Here is a 16,318-nt window from a genome sequence, read left to right as displayed (position 1 = left end):
AGCCTAGCTAGCTATAGCTTCTCTAGGCTGCTCCAGTCAAGACAGGTACTGTTGTATGGGATGATGCATAACATTGTGGCTGCTACAAGTTAGCTAGTCTTGGCTATAGCCGAGATCTCTTTCTCTCTACTCTCCTGTCTCTAATATTCCAGTCTCTGACATTGCTCGTTCTGATATTTCTTTATTTTTCTGGATTGTCTTTTATTGCTAGGTATTACTGCACTGCTGGAGCTAGAAACACAAGCGTTTCCCTGCACCTACGATAACATCTGCAAATCTGTGTACACGACCAATAAAATGTTGTTTGAGCCTCTCTCCCTATTCGTATAGTGAAATGTATTTAAAATCCCCATCCCTACTGCCTTAGCCCAACTGATTGTATCCCATATACTGGCCTCTTCCTGTTTGATCTGAGTGTGACTTGCTTCCACAGAGTCAAGAATTTAACTGCACGCATTTCACAGAAATGTTGTAATTATTTTCTTTATTGAACCAAGTTTAGTTCGATAGTTCTCTCCCTCTGGGCTCTGAGAGGTAGGGCTGAAAAGGAAACATTGATGACCTCTAGACCATAAAGGCCTGCCATCACCAGCAGCAACATGGACAAAGAATTAGCAGGCTGCCATACTGCTGCATTATGCCCAATATTTGAACATTATGTTTTATACTTCACATGGCTATTTTAAGAAATTATATCAGTGTTCTTTTGGTCATCTGAAACTGTGCTTAATTAATGAATACATAGTTCCTCAGGGGTTAAGCCTGAGCGGTAAAATACTGTTTTATAGAGATTCATCTAGTAAATAGTTTTCTCTATGAAAAGCAATGCTCACGATAATGCAGTTAGAAGTCAAACACTGACATTAGGCAGCTCCAATCATCAAGGAATGCTAAGGAGTTAAATAGATTTCACCGCAAACGGCAGTGAAATAATCAACCCATTTCAATATCCAGACACATGAGCAAATGCTTAGTCATACAGAGTCGGGAATACCCCCACTCCCACGTTTTCAGTTGGCCTATAGTATATCTCAAATCAAATATTTTGCTTCCTGCTCAGAGAAGTGATTGAAAGAGTATTCAGCTCCTCTTTTTACCTCTAAATCTAAAGTGATATACTTATTTTCTACTGGTTTACAGATCAGGTATTCAGGTTTTTGCTTTTCTCTTCCTTAGGATGGCTCGAGGCAGCGCAAAGAGAGGAAGAAGACGGTTTCGTTCAGCAGCATGCCCACTGAGAAGAAGATCAGCAGTGCGAGCGACTGCATCAACGCCATGGTGGACGGCTCTGAACTGAAGAAGGTCCGCTCCAACTCCCGTGTTTACCACCGCTACTTCCTCCTGGATGCCGACATGCAGTCTCTAAGGTGGGAACCCTCCAAAAAAGAGTCAGAGAAAGCCAAAATTGATGTCAAGTCCATCAAAGAGGTGCGGACAGGGAAAAACACAGAAACTTTTAGGACCAACGGAATATATGATCAGATATCAGAGGACTGTGCCTTCTCAATCATCTATGGGGATAACTATGAGTCTTTGGACTTGATTGCAAACTCTGCCGATATGGCCAACATATGGGTGACCGGGCTTAGATACCTGATATCCTATGGGAAACACACCTTGAATATGATTGAAAGCAACCAGAACAACATGCGCTCCTCCTGGCTCGGTGACCTCTTTGAGGAGGCTGATGCCAACAACAGCAAGCACATCAGTCTATGTGCTGCTGTTCAGCTAATTAAAAACCTAAACCCTGGTCTCAAAAACATCAAGATTGAACTCAAGTTCAAGGAGTTTCACAAATCTAAAGATAAAGTGGGATGTGGTGTGACTAAGGAGGAGTTCATTGAAGTCTTTCATGACCTTTGCACAAGACCAGAAATGTATTTCCTTCTTGTCCAGTTCTCTAGCAACAAGGAATTTCTAGATACCAAGGACTTAACTATGTTTCTGGAGGCTGAGCAGGGTATGGCACAAGTAAGTGAAGACACCAGTCTGGAGGTCATTCAGAGCTATGAACCTTCCAAAGAGGGGCAGCTCAAGGGCTGGCTCTCCCTTGATGGGTTTACCAATTATCTCATGTCGCCAGAGTGCCACATCTTTGACCCTGAACAAAAAACAGTGTGTCAGGACATGAACCAGCCCTTGTCCCACTATTACATCAACGCTTCCCACAACACATACCTGATCGAGGATCAGTTTAGAGGCCCCTCTGACGTTACAGGCTACATCCGTGCCCTCAAGATGGGCTGTCGTAGTGTAGAACTAGATGTCTGGGATGGACCAGATAATGAACCTGTCATTTACACTGGCCACACAATGACCTCGCAGATAGTCTTCCGCAGTGTCTGTGACGTCATCAACAAATATGCCTTTGTTGCATCTGACTTTCCCGTGATATTGTGTCTGGAGAACCACTGCTCCTTAAAGCAGCAGAGGGTCATGTTTCAGCACTTGAAAAAGATTCTTGGTGATAAGATTCACATGGATCCACCCTCATCTGAGGACAGCTACCTGCCCTCACCCTTTGACCTCAAGTATAAAATCCTGCTGAAGGGGAAGAAGCTGGGCACGATCTGCATTAGCTCGGAGGGCGAAGTGACTGATGAGGATGAGGGGGCTGAGATGTCCCAAAGAATGAACATTGAAGCCGACGAACAACAGAGCATCCCACTGAAAAAGTTCCAGCTGTCCAAGGACCTCTCTGACCTGGTAACGTTGTGTAAATCGATTGCGTTCAAAGACTTCCCAACAGCTTTCCAAAGCCAGAGGCACTGGGAACTTTGCTCGTTCAATGAAGTTTTTGCCAGTCGCTGTGCCAGTGAATTCCCAGGTGACTTTGTTAACTACAACAAGAAATTATTGGCGAGAGTCTACCCCAGCCCAATGCGGATTGACTCCAGTAACATGAACCCTCAGGACTTCTGGAAGTGTGGTTGCCAGATCGTGGCAATGAACTACCAGACCCCCGGCCTGATGATGGACCTAAACATTGGCTGGTTCCGTCAGAATGGAAACTGTGGTTATGTGCTGCGACCAGCCATAATGAGGGAGCAGGTGTCATATTTCAGTGCCAACACTAAAGACTCAGTGCCTGGTGTGTCTCCTCAGCTCTTGCACATAAAGATCATAAGTGGACAAAACTTCCCCAAACCCAAAGGCTCAGGTGCCAAAGGAGATGTTGTTGACCCTTACGTCTATGTGGAGATCCATGGCATCCCTGCTGATTGTGCAGAGCAAAGGACTAAAACTGTCAATCAGAATGGGGAGAACCCACTGTTTGACGAAAGCTTTGAGTTTCAGATAAACCTACCTGAGCTGGCCATGGTGCGCTTCGTGGTGCTTGATGATGACTACATTGGCGACGAGTTCATCGGCCAGTACACAATCCCCTTCGAGTGTCTCCAGCCGGGATTCCGGCACACACCATTACAATCGCTAACGGGGGAAGTCCTTCCCCACGCCTGGCTGTTTGTCCATGTGGCCATCACCAACCGAAGGGGCGGGGGCAAGCCTCACAAGAGGGGACTGTCTGTGCGTAAGGGCAAGAGAAGTCGGGAGTACGCCACCATGAGGGTGCTGGTCATCAAGGCTGTGGACGACATCTTCAAGACAGCCATACTGCCACTGAGGGAAGCCACCGACCTCAGAGAAAACATGCAGGTAAGGGAGTGAACATTATTTGTAATAAGGGTTACATGGAGAAAATCGGACCTCTCTGAAATGAAACTGGATGGCCCTCCCTTAAGCAAAATATATTTTACCTAATCCCTCACTGAACATAAAAAAAATAGGAAAAAAAGTGACCATCCCCTATACCCAAAATAATAATTAAAACAACGTGGATAGCAGAGAACATGTCTGCCGTTTACCCTCACGTCTTGGACAGACCAGAGCATTACATGGCAACGCAGGAATTCTTTATAGTGCACAGGGCTGCGGGCCAGAAGGTTATGGGTTGGCAGATCACCATGGACAACAGTAGGGATAGAATGATCTCCTTCATAGTAAAATCATTGCGTGAATATATTATTGTATTTGCAGGTCTGAGGATTTATTTTTTATTTTTATAAAAATGTCATGCAATTCTACATAATCTTTTTTAATACCACACTAATTACCAAAATTACAGGCTAAGGATGGACTGAGCAATAGCTTATGTGTTCATCTTATCATATTTCTCCAATGCCAAATCAGTGTGTCTGGTTTGCAACGAAGCTGTCCGTGTTTGCAAATGATTAGGAATCTGAGCATGGGTTCTTTTAAAAGTTAGGCCTACCTTTCCACCCCAGACAGTAGGCCTACCGACTCATACAAATGTAAGCTTTATCTGCTGGCCACTTTTCTTCTGTGGTTTAACCCAACGAGAGATGGTGAGAAGTGTTTCCCTAAAAGCTGTCTGGGTTGAAACATCTTCTATTGTACACAGTGGACAGCTTAATCAACTGATAGTGACAGAATTAGATTACTTCCCAACCAAAGTCTGTTTTGTCTCATCGGCTATAGAAGGTTGTAGCTCAGCCTCTTAATGTCAAAGAAAGGATGCATCGGAGTCACGTCTTTCCTGGGTATTTTACAGCTTGTTTCTAGCATAAAACATTGCGGACCAAAGCGGCGTTATAGATCACTTTACATAATCGGATCCCATTTTATTTTCTTCAAAATCTTATGCCAACAAGGGGTAGCCCTGTGCTTTTTGCCATATTTAAATAGAAGATAGGCCTATGGCATACCCTCTCAACTTGAGTGTTGATTTTAACTTAACAGCCCTTCACTGACACGGGGTAGGATATTTAAAGGATGCATGATGGGTGGAGGAATTGACTGACAAATCTATGGCTATAGCAGCCTATAGCCTAATGTAGTCTGTCAAACAGGTGGGCCTGGGTAACTATTCTGTAAATTTCGATCCATCCCTAAGGATTGACTTGTAAAACATCACCAATTTATGCCCAGTTTCTATTGGCCAGGCTAGCCTACATGATGTCATATTTTGGGGGGAATGTGCATGCTTTAATAAAGTCGTGGATGAGTCGTTTGAATCAAGTTTATTTACTCACCCGCCTACATGGGAATGTTTTTGTTAGAATATGAACACTGACCCCTAGAGTCAAGCGGGGATCACAGCGAGATTTACTACAAAGGCTGTGTAGCATCTAAAAAAGAAAGCCCCTTTTGGCAAGAGAAAACAAAACCACCAAGCTTGATTTAATCAGATTTAATCTAATCCATGTGTATTGCACAACAGTCGAGGCAGACTCAAGGATACTTCGAAGCTCAGAGGCAGTCTGGTGACATCCCCACTGGAGCACTGAGGACTGGGGCTGATCTTCATATATCCAGGTAGTGGCTTATGAGCATACCTTCTAATATATAAAATGGAAAACGTGTTATGTAATACTGCGCTGTGGCGCTTATGGGCTTGTCAGTAATAATTCTAGAAGGAGATTACTGTATGCAGTCTAAAGGACAGATTACCACAAATTATGTTGAATTGGAGTGGAAACGAGACTAGTGCGTCACCTATTTTAAAAGGGCAAAAAACAGATATGGTGTTTTACTTCAAATTTGCACTCAGTAAGCTGTTAGGAGCAATGATCAATCTTTTATTGGTTGAAACAGGACATAACAGAAAGATATCGACCAAAAGATGAACAGTAGGCTATTGTTACCCAGGACCCACCTGACAATTTGCCTGTTCAGACTATCCATCTGCTTTTGTGCATTCCTGTGTGCTCACTAGCTTCCCACTAGGCCCCCCCATGAGCTAGCTACTTCAAACAGCTGGTCTTTTCTGATCTTCGCCATCTTTTTCCCACTGAAGCAATACCCAGCAATGTGTCAGAAGGAAGTCACATACTCGATTGTTCCCCCCTCTGTGGTTGTTTTTTTGTGGTGCATTGTGTATTAGGGTTTATTTTGGTCGCTCTGTTTACATTGCAGTCATTATGTGATAACAGGCCACTGGCAATGAGACTAACACATCTTGGGCGTTCTCTCTGTGGCTGTTTGTCCTCCCGGTTGTTTACACGCTGTTTAAATTGGGCCTTTCACAGGAAGGTTAGGATTTGTGTGTGTGTGTGTGTGTGTGTGTGTGTGTGTGTGTGTGTGTGTGTGTGTGTGTGTGTGATCGAATGACTAACAAAAACCAACAAAGGTTTTTGAAGGTAACATGTACTCTTAACTACTTCGTATCACAGGGTGTTTCACTGTACTTGTACTTCTAGCCTGTTAATTAGTAACTACATAGGCCACATTAACTTAGGTAACTTAACAGAGCTCAGTTGTTATTTTCTACGTTACATAATTGAAAACATTAGGAATCATCTAATCACTGATCTTCATTCATAATGAATTAAATGAACCAGCTGATTGAGATAATTACTCAAGTGAACTGTCACGGCAGTGAGCTTTATCTTAAATGACTAAAACCAAACTGAAATGAAAACAAACAGGAAGTCTGAACCGTAATAATTCACTTGTCAGTCATGCCCTAGTATCATTGAGGCTAATGCTGTTTTGCAACTTTGTCTGCAATAGGGGTGTGAACGTTTTAACGTTAAAGAAATTGGGATCCCTAACCGAATCCCTAACCAACATTTTTATTTGTATTTTTTTTAATGTAGATCTAGAAAGTAAACGGCGTGACGAACCCATGCATATGTGCAGATACTATGTGATAGTGACGTGTTCCATCTCTCTCATCTCTACAGCCTAGCTTATTCATTGATGATAGGCCCTGCTTTACTGAAGTTGCGAGATAGAAAAAGAACTTGCGAGAGAGCTTTTGATTGCCGATAGATAGCCTAGGCCTTGTGCACGGTTCTGACTGTTGTTCGACCTGCCTATACTGTGCCCCTCCTCTCTCTCTCTCCATCCCTCGCTAGCTCGCTATGAAAGATGCAAGTGTTTGATTAGTTGCCGTACTTCCAAAAACACAGTCTCCGCCGTTCTAAAAATACTAAATCTTAGGAGTCAATTCTTAGCGGAATCTAATCTTGACACTCAGAAATGGGAGTCGAGGAATCAATTATTTTGAAAAATGGCAGAGAAAGGCAAGCGACAGCAGCGAAGTCCTGTATGGCAATACTTTGAGAAGGAAATGCAAACATTGCAAGGTGGAATTGAGGTACATTAATGGCAGTACAGGTGCAATGCTTAACCATCACAGGGACGCACCGTGAGACCCAAACCGTTGCTGGCAGCATCGCATCTGCATTGTGAATTCACATGGAATTTGATGAATTTTTCTTATTGTTTTAACAAAATTGTTTAATTTGTCACATCCCTAGTCTGCAGTACAATATGCTGCATCTTGTCCATTATAGAAACCAACTCAAGCTTTCATCTTCCACTTTGTCCAGTGTTCTTTGTCTTCAATACAACAACATGCTTAGTCTTTAGTTCATCATCAGGACACCAACCCAAGCGTTCATGTTCCTTTGCAGAATGCCATAGTGCCCTTCAAGGAACTATGTGGCCTCTCGGCAGTGGCCAACCTGAAGCAGTGCATCCTGGCCCTGTCCTCCCGGCTGACAGGGGCTGACAACAACCCCCTCCTGGTGTTCAACCTCAAGGACCAGTACCCCACCATGGAGCCCCAGGGCCAGCTACCAGATGTCCTGAAGAAGGTGGTCACCACCTATGACATGGTGAGTACAGGAGGACTTTTGTTTGAACAGTATCATGTTTTTTTAAATGTATTTCCTTTGTTTTGTAAGGTTAGTTGATCGAGGACATTCTTTTTTAGGACCAGGACTTGAAATCGGGGATCTTACTGCATATTTTAATCTTAATAAAAGCCTTTCTCATTAAGACCACCACGAATGTGCTGATTGTAAAAACAACCTCAAAACACCTAGAACATTAGTTTGATTCTAATCAAGTCAAGAGGGGGGTTTAGTGGGATTTGAATGGTAGCATGGGGTTAAGAGGGTTAGGTAATAGGGCAGGGGAGAGTTGTTTTAATCAAGTAATTTAATCAATGTTGACAAAGGACTGAATTTATACCACACCCCCTCGGGCCTTAATTATATATGGCCAATATACCACGGCTAAGGGCTGTTTTTAAGCACGACACATCGCGGAGTGCCTGGATACAGCCATTAGCTGTGGTATATTGGCCATATACCACAAACCCCCGAGGTGCCTTATTGCTATTATAAACTGGTTACCAATGTAATTAGAGCAGTAAAAATACATGTTTTGTCATACCCATGGTATATGGTCTCGTATACCACGGCTGTCAGTCAATCAGCACTCAGGGCTGAACACCCAGTTTATAATGCGTCATTGAGGCTATTTCAATACAGACCTATTACGCCTTACACCTCACCGTAATCAATGTGCCTTAATAATACAAGAGTTTTATAGAATGCCCTTCGTCCCCCATTTTGAATATTTCATTACTACTGTATTTGCTACGATACAGAGCACAAGTTAACAACAACTTGAGAGCTCTACTATATTATCCAACGTGGCCATGGAAAAACACTTAAGGAACATCTGATATTTCATTCTCATCTGTAGCCTATTTGCTCTGAATATGTATTGAATACGCTTTAAAATATTCATTCTTTTGATATTTCTATTTGACACCAGCTGTTTTCGGTGTCAGACATGTTTGCCGTGTACAAAGCATAAATCCTGGAGAAGTATTAGTGAAGCTTATTATCCACTGTAGAAACACAGGTCAAAGGCTACAGACTGCATTAGTACACCATTAGCATAGCATTGCATGTCATTTACCTAATGTCTTTCTCTTGACTTTAGAACCCCCACACAGAGCATGAAGGTAATGTGCTAACTAACCTGACAACAAATGAGTCATGCGTAATTTTACTCAAAAGTGTCTCATTCATTGTGAGTTATGGACAGGCGTCAGTGAAGTTTGGATCATGAGTTAAGCGTTAGACTCGTGTGTCCTCAGCAAATTTGATGAAAATGTGAAGTGAACGAAGATCCAGTCGTGTCGTCGTCCCCTGGATACATTTTATGTAGAAGGACTGAGAAGCTCAGTTTGGGTGACATTTTAAAAGGACATTCTGCTCCAAAAGGAATGAATACAATTATGTTGACACGCCCCTTGCCTGTACTTCTCACAGAAACCACTTCATGTACCCCCCCCAACACTTTCCCTGGTTGCCACTACTCTTGCTCAACTAAATATGTAATCGGGCTCATCACTCCCAAAAATGATGAGGTAGGGAAGTGTTTTACCCCAAGTTACCCTACAATTGACCCGTGTTAAGTTTAGCTCCACTTTAGGTGAATTGCGGAGCGCTAACGTGCTCAACCATGCCGCTGCTAAAAACTCTGGGTTTAAAATAGTGCAGTTCAGTGTATTTAGGAGTTGAGAAATAAGTATGAATGGAAAGCCAGGATCCACCTCTTTATTTTTTTTTAACAAATGCTATTTAAAACTGTTATTTTCCCCCACGATTGAATTAAGAATTGTTGTGCATTGACTGCTTGTCAGAATGCAGGTTTCCCTCCCTATGGCACTCATAACTTGAATGCGCCTTGTGAGGAATATTTATCTTGCATAGAATACACAACAACAAGCCGACTAGGTAAATACCGTTGAAGTCGGAGGTTTACATACACTTAGGTTGGAGTCATTAAAACTTGTTTTTCAACCACTCCACAAATTTCTTGTTAACAAACTATAGTTTTGGCAAGTCGGTTAGGACATCTACTTTGTGCATGACACAAGTCAATTTTCCAACAATTGTTTACAGACAGATTATTTCACTTATAATTCAGTGTATCCCAATTAGAGGTCGACCGATTATGATTTTTCAACGCCGCTACCGATTATTGGAGGACCAAAAAAATCTGATACCGATTAATCACCCAATTTTATTATTTAAACAATAATCGGGTGATTAATCGGTATCAGATTTTTTTATTTTTATTATTATTCTTTTTTTGGTTGTTGTAATAATGACAATTACAACAATACTGAATGAACACTTATTTTCACTTAATATAATACATAAATAAAATCAATTTAGCCTCAAATAAATAATGGAACATGTTCAATTTGGTTTAAATAATGCAAAAACAAAGTGTTGGAGAAGAAAGTAAAAGTGCAATATGTGCCATGTAAAAAAGCTAACGTTTAAGTTCCTTGCTCAGAACATGAGAACATATGAAAGCTGGTGGTTCCTTTTAACATGAGTCTTCAATATTCCCAGGTAAGAAGTTTTAGGTTGTAGTTATTATAGGAATTATAGGACTATTTCTCTCTATACGATTTGTATTCCATATACCTTTGACTATTGGATGTTCTTATAGGCACTTTAGTATTGCCAGTGTAACAGTATAGCTTCCGTCCCTCTCCTCGCTCCTACCTGGGCTCGAACCAGGAGCACATCGACAACAACCACCCTCGTTACCCATGCAGAGCAAGAGAAACAACTACTCCAAGTCTCAGAGCGAGTGACGTTTGAAACAATATTAGCGCTCACCCCGCTAACTAGCTAGCTATTTCACATCGGTTACACCAGCCTAATCTTGGGAGTTGATAGGCTTGAAGTCATAAACAGCGCAATGCTTGAAGCACAGCGAAGAGCTGCTGGCAAAACGCACAAAAGTGCTGTTTGAATGAATGCTTACGAGCCTGCTGCTGCCTACCACCGCTCAGTCAGACTGCTCTATCAAATCATATACTTAATTATAATATAATAAACACACAGAAATACGAGCCTTTGGTCATTAATATGGTCGAATCCGGAAACTATCATCTCGAAAACAAAACGTTTTTCCTTTCAGTGAAATACGGACGCAAGAGAAGTGACACAATTTCACCTGGTTAATATTGCTTGCTAACCTGGATTTCTTTTAGCTAAATATGCAGATTTTACAAATATATACTTCTGTGTATTGATTTTAATAAAGGCATTGATGTTTATGGTTAGGTACAGTCGTGCAATGATTGTGCTTTTTTCGCAAATGCACTTTTGTTAAATCATCCCCCGTTTGGCAAAGTCGGCTGTCTTTGTTAGGAAGAAATAGTCATCACAGTTCGCAACGAGCCAGGCGGCCCAAACTGCTGCATATACCCTGACTCTGTTGCAAGAGAAGTGACACATTTTCTCTAGTTAAAAGAAATTCATGTTAGCAGGCAATATTAACTAAATATGCAGGTTTAAAAATATATACTTCTGTATTGATTTTAAGAAAGGCGTTGATGTTTATGGTTAGGTACACGTTGGAGCAACGTGTACCTAAGCGATTATATGCAACGCAGGACAGGCTAGATAAAGTAGTAATATCATCAACCATGTGTAGTTAACTAGTGATTATGATTGATTGATTGATTGTTTTTTACAAGATAAGTTTAATGCTAGCTAGCAACTTACCTTGGCTTCTTACTGCATTCGCGTAACAGGTAGGCTCCTCGTGGAGTGCAATGTAAAGCAGGTGGTTAGAGCGTTGGACTAGTTAACCGTAAGGTTGCAAGATTGAATCCCCGAGCTGACAAGGTAAAAATCTGTCGTTCTGCCCCTGAACAAGGCAGTTAACCCACCATTCCTAGGCCGTCATTGAAAATAAGAATGTGTTCTTAACTGACTTGCCTAGTTAAATAAAGGTGTAAAAAAAAAAAAATCTGCGTCCAAAAATACCGATTTCCGATTGTTATAAAAACTTGAAATCAGCCCTAATTAGTCGGCCATTCCGATTAATCGGTCTACCTGTAATCCCAATTCCAGTGGGTCAGAAGTTTACATACACTAAGTTGACTGTGCCTTTAAACAGCTTGGAAAATTCCAGAAAATGATGCCCCGGCTTTAGAAGCTTCTGATAGGCTAATTGACATCATTTGAGCCGTACCTGTGGATGCATTTCAAAGCCTACCTTGAAACTCAGTGCCTCTTTGCTTGACATCATGGAAAATCTAAATAAATCAGCCAAGACCTCAGAAAAGAAATTGTAGACCTCCACAAGTCTGGTTCATCCTTGGGAGCAATTTTCAAACACCTGAAGGTACCACGTTCATCTGTACAAACAGTAGTACGCAAGTATACACACCATGGGACCACGCAGCCATCATACCACTCAGGAAGGAGACACATTCTGTCTCCTAGAGATGAACGTACTTTGGTAAGGAAAACTGCAAATCACACCTACGAACAACAGCAAAGGACTTTGTGAATATGCTGTATGAAACAGTTCAAACGTATCAATATCCACAGTAAAACCAGTCCTGTATCGACATAACCTGAAAGTCCGCTCAGCAAGGAAGAAGCCACTGCTCCAAAACCGCCATAAAAAAGCCAGACTACGGTTTGCAACTGCACATGGGGACAAAGATAGTACTCTTTGGAGAAATGTCCTCTGGTCTGATAAAATATAACTGTTTGGCCATAATGACCATCGTTAGGGGGAGCCTTGCAAGCCGAAGAACACCATCCCAACTGTGAAGCACAGGGGTGGCAGCATCATGGTGTGGGGGTGCTTTTCTGCAGGAGGGACTGGTGCACTTCACAAAATAGATGGTATCATGAGTGAAATGATGTGTATATATTGAAGCAACATCTCAAGACTTCAGTCAGGAAGTTAAATCTTGGTCGCAAATGGGTCTTCCTAATGGACAAGGACACCAAGCATACTTGCAAGCAAAGTTGTGGCAAAATGGCTCAAGGACAACAAAGTCAACATATTGGAGTGGCCATCACAAAGCCCTGACCTGAATCCTATAGAAAAATTATGGGCAGAACTGAAAAAGCATGTGCGAGACAGGAGGCCTACAAACCTGACTCAGTTACACCAGCTCTGTTAGGAGGAATGGGCCAAAATTCACCCAACTTATTGTGGGAAGCTTGTGGAAGGCTACCCGAAACGTTTGACCCAAGTTACACAATTTAAAGGCAACGCTACCAAATACTAATTGAGTGTAAACTTCTGACCCACTGGGAATGTGATGAAAGAAATAAAAGCTGAAATAAATCATTCTCTCTCCTATTATTCTGACATTTCACATTCTTAAAATAAGGTGGTGATCCTAACTGACCTAAGACAGGGAATTTTTACTAGGATTAAATGTCAGGAATTGTGAAAACTGAGTTTAAGTGTATTTGGCTAAGGTGTATGTAAACTTCGGACTTCAACTGTAGAGATAAACTACTCTATTATGGGTTTGTCTGGTTTTGTTTGCAGATGAAAAGTATAAGTGGATTCTTCAAGTATCTTCAAAGTGCTCCTCTGCAGAAATTGTCTTAATTGAATGTGCTGTTCTTCGTGTTGTAAATGTATTGTGTAGATTTTTCTAGAATAAAAGGAAGGGAAGTACCAATGTGTTACAAAGTAGTAGATTGTTTATGATAACCATTACAATTTTGTAGCCTTGTAAAACACTCCCAGTAGCACCACAAAATACACAAATCAACATCGCTAGTATTTAGCGAGCAAAGCCAGCGTTCAGTTCAGCTGCTTACCTCTCAATCCACTATAAATACCTCCCTGTGTTGCTGTGTCTGTCACCAAGGCTGTAATTTCTTCACCCATTAGTAAAGTAATCAGTGTGCCTGACAGCCTCCAGCCCTGTTACTGCAGCTGTGGACTGTCACAAACAGCCTCCCCCCTCCTCCCTCAGCTTAGTCACGACGTGTTAATGTTACGCCCCTGAAAAAGGGGAGAAATAATCACGAGTGATACGGTATTATTTCCTCAGTGAGAACTTTTACTGTTATCATTTTACCAAAGTAACACATTTTACAAAAGTAACACATTTTACAAAACAACAGATCTACAGGAAAGAGCTAGTGTTGTAGGGTACAAGGCTTATTCAAGTCACAACAGTATACACTGTAATTCACTGAAACATACACTCATTTCAATATAACTGTCAAGCACAACGTTTTAACTCAGTAAACCATAACTTAATTTATCAACAGTCAATAAAGTGTTTGAAAAACCCTTACACAAATAACACCGCAAAATATCTTATTAGCAACGCACATGTTCATTCACGATCGACATAAAATGGCAGCTACTCTCAGTACGAAGCTAGCTTTAGCTGCAACCGAGCAGGGCTCATATTACTCTGCAAACTTAACTCTAACTTCCTCAAGATGTTACTAAGACACACCTTAAACACTCTTGACATGTTAGCGAATTATTACATTTAAATGACTCTGTTTTCATCAATAACGTACCTGAAAAAGGGGAGAAATAATCACGAGAGTGATACGTATTATTTCCTCAGTGAGAACTTTTACTGTAATGAGGAAAAGACCGCGATTTCCCCGCGAACTTGGGTGGACACCAGAGCAATCGATCTCAGGCTCATAGATTAAAGAGCATTTAGTAGATCACAGATTAACACTTTTCCCCTTCAGTTAGGCACCACAAAATAAAGTAATCAATATAACGTTTACACATTCCTTTTACAATTCTTACCTTTTGTACGCTTGATGGATTTGAACTTTAACACAATTATGAATGTTATCAATCTCTATCAACTAATACAGAATGCATGATCTTTTTAACCTTAGATGTTTTAAGATCCTCACATACTATGAACTTACTAATACTTTTTAATGTATAACAGGCTGAGTATTTCCTTTAACCTGTCACATTACACTCATCAGACTGTAGAAATGCTCTGGGTTGCCCTCGTAAAACTAAGTTTGATGCCCACCTCAATAAATATATAGGCCATATTATTAATTGTCAGTGCTTTCAAATAATTTTGTAAGTCAGTCCTAATTTTCAAATGATGTATCACCAAAGAACATTTTGTAATTGCTTTATTACCTAATATCCCCACTTGGGTGTAGAGGGCTGGAGTCTCTGTTTGAAACCTTCATCTCCATTTTCACTGCCTGAAGTGGAACGCCCAGCCCAGTAGTCCACCATGGACAGGCTGTCACAGACACACAGTCACAGTGCTGCTGATCCCCTTAGCTCCTGTCACATCGCTCCTAAGTAGGTACTCTCCTCTTTCTCACTGGCTGGAAAACTGGCACAGCAAAAGGATCGATCTCAGGGGCGGAGGGGGGCATGTTGGGTCACTGGCCGACCGTCAGAGATTGACTTGGCAACTGGAGCTCTGCTGAAACAGCTGCCCACCCCAAGCCCCCCGCCCGGTCTGCCTTGGCCATGGAACAAGACTGCCTGCTTTTATTATGTGACCTTGCAGTGCTCTTAAGTCACTGAGGGAATGTACAAGTCAATTACGCCAGAGCAGCGAACATAAAGCCCAGCACCCGTGGCACTAATTGAAACGGAAGGCTGCCGTAACTGTGTCATCTCGCCCCAGAATCACATTAAGAAGCCTATTCTAATTTTAGATGATACATCATTTCCTTTAGATGATCGTATTAATTGCACTCCGAGAGACAGTAAGAAGGGAGAAAGATCCAGATGGTCGTACCTGTGTGTACGTCTCCTGGGTCGTGCAGTGGGTATTTACCAGGATCCATGACAGTAAACACATGCATCATTAACCTCCCGAAATACCCCCGATTTACCAGTTAGGTATTTTGGGGTGTTTATTTTTTGGTCAGGCATTAGAAGTGCAAATGGGCCTCTCTGTGATCAGAGCCACAATGACAATTTCAACACAGTCATGGAGGTCAGAAGTGTGTGCACTCAATTAAGGCAGGGAGCTAAATGTAGCAGTCCGCTGCCCAGCTGTAATGCCACAGATAAGGCTGTGTTACGCCTCCGAACAAGGCCTCTCCTATTTACAACAGATTGCTGTAATAAACAATAATAACCTACTCTTGAAATCACATGTTTTCAGACCAACTCTGAAACAGGACTTTTATAACGGTAACACGCAATTACTGTAATACCCTAGTTGTCTTGCAACTTTCAATAACATGCTCTGATACACTCCCCTCCCTCCGTTTTTACCGTGCCTCAGCACAACTCCCGCTGCTTGGCCCTCTATCTCTGTAATAAGGGCTTAGGCTTTTTTCTCCCCCGTACTGGATACATACTCCACAAACAAAAAAATTAAGATTGCTCACCACCGCAGGATGCCAGGCTGCTGTAAAGGGAATAAAAAGGTTCAAATGGACTGTGTTTTCTCCTCTCCTGACAGATGATCCAGACCAGCAAGACTCTGCTGGAGAACTCTGAGGGAGTCTACGACCGAATACTGCTGACCCAGAAAGCAGGTAAGAAAGGGGATACCCAGTCAGTTGTCCAAATTAATGTATTCAACTGAAATGTGTCTTCCGCATTTAACTGAATCAGAGAGGTGCAGGGGGGCTGTCTTAATCGACATCCACGTCTTCGGCACCCTGGGAACAGTGGGTTAACTGCCTTGCTCAGGGGCAGAACGACACATTTTTTCCTTGTCAGC

The 16,318-nt window shown here is 41.9% G+C and overlaps 1 protein-coding gene across 1 annotated transcript in view; it reads left to right on the top strand.

The window, feature by feature from the left end:
- The window catches only part of plcl2 (phospholipase C like 2), a 61,202-nt gene that overhangs the window by 35,712 nt on the left and 9,172 nt on the right, over positions 1-16,318 (top strand). Inside the window, exons 3-5 of the mRNA XM_014200729.2 lie at positions 1,177-3,660; positions 7,446-7,649; positions 16,055-16,130. Of these exons, the coding sequence (XP_014056204.1) occupies positions 1,177-3,660; positions 7,446-7,649; positions 16,055-16,130 (2,764 nt within the window). The remainder of the gene's footprint in view (positions 1-1,176; positions 3,661-7,445; positions 7,650-16,054; positions 16,131-16,318) is intronic.

Source organism: Salmo salar, chromosome ssa05 (assembly GCF_905237065.1).
Source record: "Salmo salar chromosome ssa05, Ssal_v3.1, whole genome shotgun sequence".
Classification (NCBI taxonomy): Eukaryota; Metazoa; Chordata; class Actinopteri; order Salmoniformes; family Salmonidae; genus Salmo; species Salmo salar.
The sequence above is the reverse complement of the archived record's forward strand: the minus strand, read 5'-3'. Positions and strand labels throughout refer to the sequence as shown.